We start from the raw sequence: 13,508 nt of genomic DNA, 5'->3' as shown, positions 1-13,508 counted from the left end.
ATGCACCCAACAACAGTACACCTGTCACTTCAAATTAGGCCTGACAGTAGTGACAAGTCCCCTTATTCATATCAGTATTTACAAAGGGACAGAGGTATTCAGAATGAGTGTTTTGTCAATTGGAGAGGTATGTTCTGGTGATGATAATACTAAACTTGTCAAGTTACAGTTTGATTTATCATTGACAATAAAATCAGTCTAAGAAAGTCTTAAAATAAATACAAGAGTCTTTAGAATCTTCAAATATTATTTTAAATTAAATTGATGGTACAATATTTATATTCAAATCGCAATTATATGTTCTTATAACAATAGGAATGTAACATTTACAGTGAAAATGTGTAGACATTTTGTCAAAGGTGTCCTGTTGAATTCCAAAATTGGCAAGCTCCTCTGCCCAAGGTTGTGGCTGTTGTTTCCAAAAATAGCTGAGTGCAGCCGCCTCCCAAGTGCAACACTTTGTACGCTGTTATCTTTAGACACATAGATTGGAGCTGTATTCTTAAAGATGTGTCAAAATGGAGGCTGCAAATTTGTTTGAAGTCAGCCGGCCAGAGAAAGTTAAACCTCTTATCCCGCCGACACCTTCTGGAACATGTGTTCTCTCTGTTCTGGATTCATGAGGCACCTCTTCCAATATCATCACCAGACGGGTGCTCCTCCTCACAGGAGATAATCAGTCTAATGGAACTCGAGAGAACACGAGGTATGCACCAAGAAAACGATTCACTGAACCAGGATTAACAAAGTTTAGACACCTGGAGTCATTTTAACTACACAAGGTGAAAGCTGAGTATCTTTAGTATCTATAGATTCTATCTGAGTATCTTCAGTTTTGATTAAATGAAGACTAATCATCTCACCTAAAAATATATATTTGACATGCCAGAATAACAGAGTAATTAACAATAACTGGAGAAGTACAGTACATAAAGTAGTGAGAAATCCTGATCTCTGTTGTAACGCTTGGAGCGTCAGAGTGCACCCTGCCTGTGCGGGATCCTCATAGAACCAGCCTATCCTCGCCTCCCTCCTGGATGACCTGGCCAATAGAGGCCTGGCTCTGGGCCCTTTGGAAGCACTGGCGCTTGCACTCCATCAGCTGCTCCAGGTCACGCCACATCTTGACCTGCTTCATGTTCGGCGCGTGGTTCTCCCTCACTGTCTTCTGCTGCTCCCGCATTTTCTGTGGTCCAAAGGGAAAGAACTGGAGTGGTTACACCCGTCAAAAATGTTTGCCTCAAAATCAGTGTATCAGTGCGTAGATGCTTATCCTGTCAAATATTACCTAGTGCTTTGACATCGGGCATTCTCATTCATAACCATAGATGGGCTGAGGAAACGTGGATCAGTTTTAATGCACTGAGGCCTAAAGGCTGAGAGCCAGAGCTAGAGTAGAGAGAACTCAGCATGCAGCCCTCCCACTGCTCTACAGTGATGAGATGACAGACACTTCAGTCATGTATTACTGCTGCGTGGTATACAAGCTGCGCCTAGGCCGAAACACTGGAGTGGTGCAGCGCATCTACATCACAGGACTCGAGCCAAATGGTTTAGCAGGAACACAGTTGGGCCCCCGACTGCCTTCACCTCTCTCCACCCAGACCATGTCTTCCGCAGGGTGACGAAGGAAAGAGCCCAAAGTATGGCCCCCTCTCTCTGCAGGGGGTTCATTTCAGATGCCAGTGCAGCATAAACAGACACCCTCTCACCTTGCCCAGGGACTCCTGCTCCGTTATGTTCTTCATGTACTGCTCCCTATGAAATAACCAGAGGTCAGTTTTAGGCTATATCTGTATAGTTTGGGTGACAACAATTGCTGTTTGTATACGTTTGTTTTGTATATTTTCCGGAATGACATCTGTTTATGTATATTGATAGTCGTATAACTATTGTGTGCTTCCGCAGAGGCTAGAGGTGTGTGGGATCATCAGCATATGCAAACAGCATGTGGAGGTGAATGCGGTAATAGAACCCCTGAGCAGCTGGCAGACTTCCGCTCTGCAATCACCTGATGGTCTTTCTTCTCTCCTGCGGATCAGGAGATACATAAGCCTTCATTTCGTCCGCTGCTCGCAGCATTTGCATTTCAATGATCTGTGGAAGACAGAGAGACAGGAGGTGTGAGGGAGACCGAGCGGGAAGGACGGCTCTGGTTTGGTGGTCACACGGCACAGGTGTTGTTTGGCCACCTGAGCTTCTTACCTCGTTCATGGAGTTAATGAAGTGGTAACGATTTTCCTCCTGAGCCATCTCCTCCCTCAGCGCTCTCACATCCTGCATGGGAGGGGGCGGATAAACACACAACCATAAAAACACAATGACAATGTAAGACAGATAGGAATGAGTTATTAATGCAGTGCCTATTCAAATTGTGTTGTTTGGAAGAGAAAAAAAAAAAAAAAAGGAAAGTCAAATGTTTTAAAATTAGTATGTAGGAGGTACAAGACAGAAGCAGGGTATGTGCGCAGGAGAAACAGACCCAGAGGGCAGCTCATACCCTACCTGTTCCAGTTTCGATCGGTTACTCTCCAGACCTGCAGCACAACTGTCATACTGGCCCTTCTTTTCATCATACTCCTGAGTTAGCTCCTGTTATGATGGAAATACCCATTCACAGACATGAACACAGAGTAATACAGAGTAAATACATATAGACGATGTGCAAATTATTGTTAATGGACTCGATGACCACAAAAATACAGCATGAGGTTGGCGCCAGCTAGCTCGGTGGCCTTAGGGGTTTTTCCAGCCATAAAACAATTACATCATCCCCTGTCACACTTTGTACACACTGTGTCATACAACGTGAGATGTTTACCTGACACTGTTGTCTCAAAGGCCTTAATTCCTTAATGACAGGAGCGAGAGCAGATTTCTTCTCCACTATCACAGAGTTCAGTTTCTTCACCTGGAAAACAAATAAAGAGCACCACATATTTCAACCAAACCTGAGAAAATACATAAACATGTCTGTTGGGAGGTGTCTACTTACCGCTACAATAACACCTAGGCTAATGATCATTATACTGTACGTCACCTCACCTGTGCATGTCAGGAGGGAGCAGAGGGAGGGGTATCTAAACCAACCAGGGCGTTGTCAGATTGTGAAGAGAGTAAAAGTCTCACTTCTGGTTGCAGCCAAGAATGTTTAAATCCATCATGTAGAGCAGCCTGCCCTTTCTTTGCCAAGTGTGCAAGCTGGCAGCTTAGGACGACAACTGAACCACAAACCCTGACTACCCTTTAAAGAACTTTGAAACATCTTGGACTGGGGCCTAATCGACTGCAACGGGTTCTATTTGGACCTCAATGCACTGGGATGACAGATGGATAAAACAGATCGATTTTGTGATCTAAGCTGTCAAAAAGCTCAGTAAAAGCATGCTGAAATAGTATTCAAAAGTTACAATGACACTGCAAACCAATGCAAAGCAATCAGCGACACAAAACTGGACATGGTTAGAGAGGATTCTTATAAAGCAAGCATCTATTGCTATGGGCATCATCCTCTAAAGGAACGTGGGGGGTCTGGTGTGGGTTGTCTGTCATTGAGGTTTAATGATATGTTTCTAAGGGGCTCCGATCCCCTGGTTTAGTCACCATTTCAGACATGTCGCCCAGCGTGCGCCCCTTCATCTCGTCCAGCTCACTCTTGATGGCTGACACCCTCTCCAGCTCCTCCTGCGTGTCACTGTACCCGGAGATCCCCTTCTGCGCCTCTATAGATTGCTACACAAACACAACAGTGGGAGCATTAGAGGGCATTCGTGGTTAGACAAAGTTGCAGGAACCAGTGATCAAGAGGTCCAGAGGCCAACACAAAATGGTGAGATTGTGTCCAGTGTTTTTGGATGTTTCGAACACGGGACTGGATCATCAATTCAAACTCTATTCTACACTGATATGAGCTCAGGCAGTATGAGATTTGAATGAGTGTCATCAGTAAATATTTGTTAATCATTCCAATGAGCGAACCTCTTTTGACAGTGGCTCATCTGCTGAATTGTTAATCATTAGATGTGACCTTACAGCTGTAGGCTAGTGATCCAGTGTTATCCTCTATACTGTAGCATGTAGCAAAGAACCCAGTCCTGAACTGACCCGTGTCGCCACTGTTGCAGTGTTACAAACACTGAAGGGTTATGTTCACACGGACAAGCACGGCTCAGCTTGACACCTGTGAGTAGAGGCCACTTTGTTCTCAGAGCAGAGAAGGTTACATTGAGATAGTGTCACCTCAGTGGTGAGAGACCTGTGACCTATGGCCATAAACACAGTTACCTTTCCATATACCTTTCTGCCCTCTGTCCAAAAACTGATAAAGCATGGATATAAATAACCTCATCAAAATACATGAATTGTAAAGCTGCTGTACTGCTAGGTTCTGATGTTTTGAGGTTTACCTACTCATGTTACCAGTAATCACTACACTACAACTACAAACTATCATGCTTATCCAAGCATGAATAAGATGGCATAGGACAAGGTTCAGTCTACATGTATAGTGTTAATGAGTGTAGGATGTTACGAACAGCTCAGGGATCATTTTAAGACTGAACATTTTTGCACAGTGCTAGAGGCTTCTAGTGTGTTCTGGGTTACGTGCCCTCCATTGCTGTAGTGGGGAATAGTTCATTATTTTTTATGTGGGAGACGTAACAGACTGATGTATCTGGGAGGATGAGAGAGGGGACCAGGAATGCAGGTGTCCAGAGTAGAGAGGGCTCAGGCATCGGCAGCCAGCCGACAGCCGTACAGCGAGGGGAAAACATACAAAAATACCAGAGCGGGACACAAAGAGGGGGAGCAGATGCAGCAGCCATCCCAAATAGCAGCAGCTCAGCCCCTCCTGCGTCAGAGAGGCTATCAGCAAGTCAGGAGCTGGGAGGGTGCAGAGGTGTGAAGTCACTTCCAGGAAGCTTGGTGTGGAGGGGCTGTTAGAGGTAAAAGGGGGGAGCAGGGTGTCAGGGTGGGTTAGGCTGAGGTAAAGGGGATTGCTGGAGTTACCAATTGCTGTTGTCCGACGTCATGCTTCTGTTTGAGGACCTCCTCTGTCCGCTGAAGGACCCCAAACTCAGCTCTCAGCTCTGTGATCTCCTGGCGCTTCTTCTTGAACACGGTACCCTTGCTGCGCAGTTTCCCAACAAAACGCTTGAACTGAGAAGAACCGAGAGAGAGAGAGAGAGAGAGAGAGAGAGAGAGAGAGAGAGAGAATAGTATCATGAAAAAAATATGCTCCGAAAACGGCAATGACATGTGAAAATGATGATGATGATGATGAGACGAGAATGGGGCCAACGTCCTCTTCAAAACCAGACACCAGTAATGAGATAGTAAGGAAATCACAGCTCTCTCTAAGGGTATTCTCTCTAATCAGGACAGATATTACTCACTCACGGTGAGATGGGGAGAGTGAAAGAGAGGAGACTGAAAAGAGAGTTGGGACCCAGCAGTGCTGGAACAATCTGAAAGGTACTTGAAGAAGACAAATGTGTGGGGGGAGGGAGAGGGAGAGAGGCAGTTCTCAGGGGTCGATGGGGTGCCTCAGAGACATCTCTGTGGTCTGACACAGAAACCTGATCCTGAGGCACACAGCCAAATGGATAGAGAAAATATCTTCATCTGGCAAACACACCAACGGTTAGACCACTGGACACAGCAATAATCCCCCAACCCCCACCCCACCATGTCCTCTGTAGGAGCTCAATGAGACTCCTCCAGAATGAACAGCAGCTATAAATGTGGATAGGCACAGCAGAACAACCACAGAAATCACAGAACGGGACTTACGTCACTTGGCCTTGGGGCATGCAAGGCTTGTGTGAGAGTTTATAGTTTGTGTATTTTGGGACATCAAGGACAGACAAGATTAAAAGGGAATTAGCAGGGAACAATAATGCTGCATAGCTTTTCCCTTGTCATACACAGCATGTCCCCCCAAACAACTGCTGCTAAATAAGGCAACAAAACTATTTGTCAAAACACACACATACTCAAAGATTTTTTACAAATGTGAATTGGATGTAATCCAAATCTGTGAACATGCATTATACTGTATACTCTACTACCGCCTGTAAAAATCCATTCAGGCACGTTTAATAGCTTTTCCACCCTCAGTAAAGCAACTATGTTATTTATAGTGGGGGGGATTTGAGTGAACAAGGAGCCAAGGAATTGTAATGGTGGAACACTAGAAACGTAGTGTGCCAGTTGATAGTGGTGTGTGTAACCAGGATGACAGTGTCATTACAAAGAGAGGCCCTGCAGTTGCTGGGTGACATGTGATGACACGTAACCAGCAGAATGGAAAATACCTCTGATAAGGTGACCACCATGACTGACTCCACATCATGGAGGGAGAGATAAGCACAGTGAAGCTAGACCCTCTCCATTTATCACATAAACCCACAGTCTCCTTCTCAAAAAGTCCCTTTTATTTCATATCAAACTCAACACACACTTGTGGTGACCACACTATCCAGGAGGTGCTTATGAAACCACCCACAGGGAACAGGGCACAGGACAAAGCAGGGAACGACTGGCTGCTATTCCAGACATGCAGCTACTGTGCCCTGCCAGCCAGTCCAGCACTCAGCGCGAGGTTCTCACCGCGTATGGAACGCTTGGCCATAAAACACTAAGACAGAACATACTGCATGGGTGCAGCACAGACCCTGTCCATCAGCAGGTCCCGCTAACATAAACCTGTTTATGGCCAACGGTTGCTCCGCAAACAGGAACAGGTTTAGTCTAAGATGGGAAGAGTAATCCCTCTCCCTTGATCTTATACAGCCATGCACAGTGGTGCGTTGACACACACAAGCGCACGCGTGCACCCACCCACCCACCCACCCAATCAACCACCCACCCACTCACACCCACCCACACTCACACCCACATCCACACAGGAGTGATGCCGCTTGGCTCAGGCTGATCTTCTAACCCAACATGGCATCGCAGATCAAGTCAGTTTGTTTTTCTTTGTGGGAAAAACATCCTCAATTGAGTAACATTTTGATTAAGGATTTACGCTGCAATGGTTTATGTGTTTTGCTGACTTAATTTAAGAGATTAGGGGGGAAAAAAGCAAACATTTCGGACAGTTTGTCCAGTACCGTCCTGGTTCCGGGTAGTCACGGTCGCGTTCTATTTTTAGCATTGCATGGGAATGTGGGAGACTGAGAGGGAAAGGGATAAATAGCATTAGCCAGTGAACCCTCTGTGTTTACACAAGAGCAGAAATAGCCTCTTGTGTTCACTGCCGTGCACAAGTCTACAGTGCTTCACCCTTATCAAACAAACTTTATTTGTCAGAGTAGATGTAAGCACAGGTCAGTGGAATGTTTAACAAATCTACCGGTTAAGATGGAAAATACATTGCTGAACGCGTTGGACGTGAGAAAACGGTGGGATAATGTTTACTTGACTTGAGTGGTGCAGTATGACGTAACGTGTGGATTTAAAACAAATTATCTTCCCATTGCAAAATGATGATGTAGTCATGCTACAAGTGCCTCAGAAGGAAGCTCTGCTGCCCCAACTCTGCCACCGCTGTCTTGTGAATGAAGGGATTACGTTTGATGTGGATTATAGTGTTCAGAGTGAATGTGCTGAGTCGTATGACGCGCTTCTGAACCTCGTCTCCCCGGATGACCTCCTCTCCTCCGTCCAGGTCTCGTGCCTGGCTGTTCTTCTGGGTCAGCTCTCTCTCCAGCGCAACAAGCTCCTCCCGCGCTTCCTGCAGCTCCTCCGCCTTTGCCTCCTTCTTACGCACTATGATGGAGGCCTGCAAGCGTCACATTAGTGAAACAAACATAGTCAATATGTGTGTGCACTGCAGTACACCCCTTTATAAATCCCTCCTAGGTCATCCACTGACTTGACCCTGCAAAACTAATCCAAAGCAGAACCTGTACACACTCTAGGGTTGTGGGATAGTTCAAGAGATAAAGTCTGTCAACAGTGTGGCTGAGTAAAGCCTGTTATGAAAGAGTGGGAGAGGTTGTTAAAATAATTGGCCTATCACTTTACCCTCTATCATCTGACTCACTATAACACAAGAGACATAAACATAATACAACAGAGCACTCAAATATCATTATTATAATAATAAACCTTTTGATGATACTGCCTCTTATTATTACTTTCTCATCAGGCAACATCAATCATCCTCACAGGTTCAAAGACCCCCAAACCACACACAGACAACTCAAACACGTCTCATTCATGACAAAGGCCAGAACACCTCTCTGATCTCATATCAATGACATAAAATTTCCACTTGGAAAGTATTCAGATTCTGTACTCATATTACTCCTTAACAACATTGTTGGTCTCGTGTCATCTCTTTCATGACAGAGAAAAAATGTTACACCTGAAAAATAAGTGAAAGAAAGTAAAAAGTAAAATGAAGATGATGACCTCACCTGTTGCCTGAAGAGGGACAGTTTGTCATCCATGGGGTCATTTCTCATCATTCTTTTTTCTATCAGCTGATTTATCTGAATGTTGGTTTCTTTAATCTGGGGAAACACAGTAGAGAACAGTCAGACCTTCAAAATGTTTCACTTTACAGGTCAATGAATAAATCAATGAAAAATCACTGATTTTGAACTGTTTTTTACAATAGCATATGGATGTTGTGTATTTCTACATCATTAATCTTCATTGGCAAGTGTAGGCCATTCTTGTTGTGATATACCAAACTAACCAAGGACTGTGTGAATATCCCAGACAATCAGCTAACCTTACCTTGTCCTCCAGTTCCTGCAGCTCATCTTGGCCCATGGCTGGCTCAGAAACCACCTTCTGCAGGTACTGCACCGCCCGCCTCTTGCTTTCCAGCTCCTTGGGGAGTTTGTCTGACACCATGTAGGAGTTGAACTTGATCTCCTCTTCAAGCCTCTTTATTAAGCCTGAGACAGCCACAGAGAAAGAGTGTCTTCTAACCCCTTTGATCAGGATAAATCAGTCTGATAGGCTTTGAATCACAATGAGTGCAGCTCTGGCACACCTGCTGATATCAATAATTGAAATGTGATAAGATCAAGAGTGTATTATGCAAAACTGCCTTCTGAGAACAGGAAGAAATGAAACAACTCAAGGACATGACCTCAACGTAGCTATAACAGGCTGCAGTGGCCTGCTGTTTAGTTTTGATGCACAGTACTGTGTGTGAGACTGGGAAGTGAACATTGACAAGACGGTAACACTAGGAAATGTGTAAAGTGATCAGAAATTGTCTTATATATCAATATGAATTGTCCAATGCGGTTGCACTTTATTTTAAGGTATATAAATGATCAGGTATTTACAATGATAATAACATAGTTATATCATATTATGATGTATTATTTGTTTGCTTCTTTTGGATTTGTTATAGCAAACCACACTAGGTACCATTGTGAAACAGTGCCGTAAAATAAAGTGCTATTTCAAATGCTTTGTTAGTGTGCCACCGATTCAAATAAAATGAATGACTTCACTTCAAAAGTCTTCTGTCCCTCTGTTATTCTAAGGTCATTTTGGAAACTGTAAACGTGTAAATCTCTCCACTGATTATGAAGAGGCCGCCACCAGACGAGAACAAAAAGAGGTGATTCCATATATGGTAAGCTCTAATGGAGCACTTCAAAGATCAGGATAATTACAGGGCCTTAATAGATGTGAATCAATTAACAGAGAGGTAGCCTGATCTGCTGTGTCCTTGACCTTTCACCCAGCTGTGGGGATGAGAATGGGACATGCCGACTCACTCTCTGGCTTGGCATCTGCTGCTGCCTGTCGCAGATCCTTCTGCTGCTGCTGGGATCTCTGCAGTCTCTGCTCTGCCTGGAAGAGCTGGACACATCCAAAGGACAAAATGCCTTATCAGTATCTCAAACAAAAATACAGATATTGTATCAACAATAGAATGTGTTTCCATAGCTACTCATATCTTAATATGTGATGGTCAGAGTTAATTACAACCTGTGTTTTAGTCTGTCATCACCTATGTGTTTTCTGTATGGTGAAATATGAGTTTGTTTGGTCTGTAATATGCAAAATTGGACAAAGGGAGGCAACAAAAAGTATGAAAATAAAGGCAATTACTTGGTTCTTCTGCTCTTGCTTCTGTTGAGCCAGTGACTCCTCTCTCTCCTTTTCCACCCGTAATTGTCTGGCCAGTTCCAGCATTCTCTGGTGGTTGGACACGGACTCCACCTGGTGGACATAATAGGAACAATAATACAATGGAGGCATTTGAGATTGAATTTCACCTCACATGGTTGCAACCAAACCACAACTGACTCATGTTTCACCTCCTGGCAGGGCCCACAAAGTAAAACCCACTAAATTAGCACTCCATTACTCTTATGCCCTGTTAAAGGGCAAAGCCTTGAGCCTGTCAGATGCCTGTCTTGTCTCATTACCAGTAGGAAGCCATTGGTATTTATGAGAGGTCATGTTTTCATTCCTCAGTTGAGTGCCCAGGAGTTCCAAGCATTATGACAGGGCAGACTGCCTTACCCTCTTCTTCAGCCTCTCCACTCGCTTGATCAGCTGATCCTTCTCCTCTTCCATTGCACCAATGTCCTAAGGTTGGGGAAAAGATAGTGTTTACGGGTAAATCATTCCTCCAAGGAAAAGGTACATTCTAATTTCAATATGTGTTAAGTATGAGTACGGTGTGATGCTGACTTATTTAAATTCAATACAATAATTTACATTGAGCACAGCCTTCATTAAAACGCCAAGTTTTACAGGCAGCCCTGAACCTTCCTTAAAACAGATTGAGTGTCTCTATTTCCCACTGTCCCTGTATTTACCCTTCTGATCTCTGCTGTAGAGAAGCCAGAACTCTTCAGTTGCTCACACTCCTTGTGGTAGGTCTTGAATCCTTCAACCAGTTCTTCATACTATAAAAACAACAGATGCAACATTATATTAGGCTATACCTTATAACATGACATAACTGTCTGATCTAGGCAAACAGGGGTCAAGGGGTCAGTTAAACAAACCTGGTGAAAGGTGTCAGTGATAACATCATCCTGCAGGAATTCTGAAGGCACTTCCAGCTTAACAAGGAAGCGAGCCAGGTAAGCTCTCTTCTTCAGCTCTGCGACCCTTTGCAGCAACCAGTGCAGGATAGGGTGAATCACAGGCTTACTGCCTGTCACCAGGCCCTGTCTGAAACTGCTCCTGTAGGCAATGAGAGTGGATGGTGAGAGCCACACACTGTGTCCTATTGCTAAGAATAAAAAACTGGTGGGGATAAAAAGTCTGATCAAGTGATATAATTCACAGTGATGGTGACAAGTTTAATGTTTAAGTTTAATGTTTGAAGTGCAAGGTTGGCTGTGGTTGTCAGTGATGAATACTTACGCATCAGACAGGTTCCCAGGGGGTTTGTATTTCAGCATTCCAAACAAAGTAAACATTCTCTTTGCTGTCTGTTCAGGCATTTCTTCACGGATATCCATAGCTTGCTGAAAGGAATGCACTGTGGTTTACAATTTTTTACTATAAACTAATAGCTCGGTGTATGCAGGATGTAAGATAAGCTCTTTAGCTAGGTACTGCAGAAATGTCTCAAAGTAAGAATTAGAGGAATGGGCTGTCTTGCATCAGCTAGCTAGCTAAATATTGTCTTACCTTCGGGTCAATTTCAGCCAGAACATCGTTGAGAATCTGAAGCAATTGCATTGGCTCCAGAGAGTCAAACGTGATGAGGTTAAAGTTTTTCTTGAAGGGGTCTTTATTCAGGTGCTCAACAATGAATTTAAGTTGTTCGCTCATCTTGAGGTTGACGAGTTAGTAAATCGTTACTAACGATTAATTGTTACGGGGAAAAAAGGTACTGTATAAGAAAGCTAACATGTACTAGGCTGTACTGTTAGCGCGTGTTGACTAGCTAGCTAGCTCGTCTACAAGAGTTGGTGCATTCCAAGCCTTGATCGAACCGAGCGTTACCGGCTTTAGCAACAAATCGACTGGTTTAATGTTCCCTGTTTATTTAGAATAAGTTGATTGCTAGTTTGCCAGATATAAACAAACAACGTTTCAAACAGCAAAATAGCTCACAAGCTAGCTTGCTACAGATCCGTCTTGGAAACCACTGACAAGCGTCCCAGAGCTGGTTGCTAACAAGGAATCCTTGGTTGCTAACAGGAAGTGAGTCTTTCGGCTTGTTCACAAAAGTTGTCCTGCGCTACAGGCTGTGCAGATTCATGGATAAATAAATCAACATACATTCCAAACAGTCAGTTAGTGAGTGTATGCAGAGAGGAATTAATACAAATATATTTAACTATGCATTAGCCACGAGCGGATTCTGATAAAAGTACACCCTAAATGTACTAGGCGCACACTATCGTCAACATATAATGCGCAGTACGCACACCCACCAACAGGCGCGCACCAACACTAAACAGTGCGCAGTTTGTTTTGTAGTGGAGTGCAGTTGCATCCATCTGGTCATGGGTCAGTTTTACGTTTTCCACACGAAAGATTACGGTTAGGAATTAGGGAAGATACGCTGATCCAAGATCCGTGTGTAAGGCACTTCAACTCAGAGGCTCATGTCAGTCTGGATTTCTCCTTTGTAGCCATTAGATGGAGACAAAACAGAGGGATAACACACCACAGAATAAACTCAGTCCATTTCAACTGTTTTGTTTTCATAAAATGGCAAGAAGCTTAAAATGTGCAAGACCAGATCAATCCAATGTAAATGGTATATCACATTTTGAAAGCAATCTTTGAAAGCAAACATTATCACTAGCAGATTTTGTTTTGGAAATCAATTCGGAACACATTTTCATTTTTTCTCTACATTTTATTTTTATTATTCATTTTGTGTCTACATATTTTGATATAGCTTTTTATGATGTATCACATAATGCATCATGATACATCGTTTGAGCATCGACTTCTCTCTCGCCTGTGTCTTTCTGGACTGCCCCATAAGCTTCATGTATCTCATTCAGATGTGTAGTCCCTCCCATTTCTGCAAGTACGAAATATATGAGCAAAACATTCAATATTGCCTTGCGAGCGGAGAGTATTTCTCACGTCCAGTGGATGTAACTTTACAGAAGAAAACAAACATGGGATAGCGGGTGCGGAATCGTGAATTATACTGAAAAGAGGTATTACCTACAATACATGTTATTTTTCTTGGACTTTCTTTCTACAAAAGATAGGATAGGATAGAAGTTCTGGATGTGCGTCATACAGTGCTGTTTTCTTATGGTGAATGATGATCAATGTTTGGAACATTGTGTTTAGGAAATAAACATGCATTTTCTTTCTTTTCTTGCAGGTAGTTTCAGAAGTGGATCTTCATGAAATCACTGCTGCCTGCCTCCAAACATTCCGCGCTCACAGTATTCAGTTCACGTTATTAGGTCTTCAGTCAGTTTTAAGTGTGGACATAGCTACACAAAAACCTGTAATGAGGGATAGATATTTGTTAATTCATTAAAGTCATGCTTTAGAAAATATTTTTATTTGAAACTAATCAT

At 43.4% G+C, this 13,508-nt stretch overlaps 1 protein-coding gene across 1 annotated transcript; it reads right to left on the bottom strand.

Moving 5' to 3' along the window:
- Window positions 1-244: 244 nt before the first annotated feature.
- Window positions 245-11,972, bottom strand: ift81 (intraflagellar transport 81 homolog). The gene is made up of 18 exons (XM_083673358.1): window positions 11,638-11,972; window positions 11,368-11,471; window positions 11,004-11,184; window positions 10,812-10,901; window positions 10,513-10,578; window positions 10,096-10,206; window positions 9,759-9,843; window positions 8,755-8,918; window positions 8,430-8,525; window positions 7,640-7,789; window positions 5,011-5,160; window positions 3,604-3,732; window positions 2,822-2,911; window positions 2,506-2,592; window positions 2,206-2,277; window positions 2,012-2,097; window positions 1,713-1,758; window positions 245-1,186 (listed from the first exon to the last, which is right to left on the bottom strand). Exons 1-18 carry the CDS (start codon window positions 11,779-11,781, stop codon window positions 1,004-1,006), a joined length of 2,034 nt encoding a protein of 677 aa, XP_083529484.1. The 5' UTR covers window positions 11,782-11,972; the 3' UTR covers window positions 245-1,003.
- Window positions 11,973-13,508: the final 1,536 nt, after the last annotated feature.

This window comes from Argentina silus (genome assembly GCF_951799395.1).
Source record: "Argentina silus genome assembly, chromosome: 7".
Lineage (NCBI taxonomy): Eukaryota > Metazoa > Chordata > Actinopteri > Argentiniformes > Argentinidae > Argentina > Argentina silus.
This window is presented reverse-complemented; position numbering and strand designations above follow the sequence as displayed.

What these genes read in the sequence shown, in the direction of transcription:
- ift81 (XM_083673358.1), bottom strand. Translation starts at nt 11,781, where the DNA reads ATGAGCGAACAACTTAAATTCATTGTTGAGCACCTGAATAAAGACCCC. An exon ending in TCACTGACACCTTTCACCAG is followed by an intron (nt 10,902 to 11,003) that starts GTTTGTTTAACT and finishes TTGTTTTTATAG; the next exon opens with TATGAAGAACTGGTTGAAGG. An exon ending in AGCAAGAGCAGAAGAACCAA is followed by an intron (nt 9,844 to 10,095) that starts GTAATTGCCTTT and finishes GGATGTGTCCAG; the next exon opens with CTCTTCCAGGCAGAGCAGAG.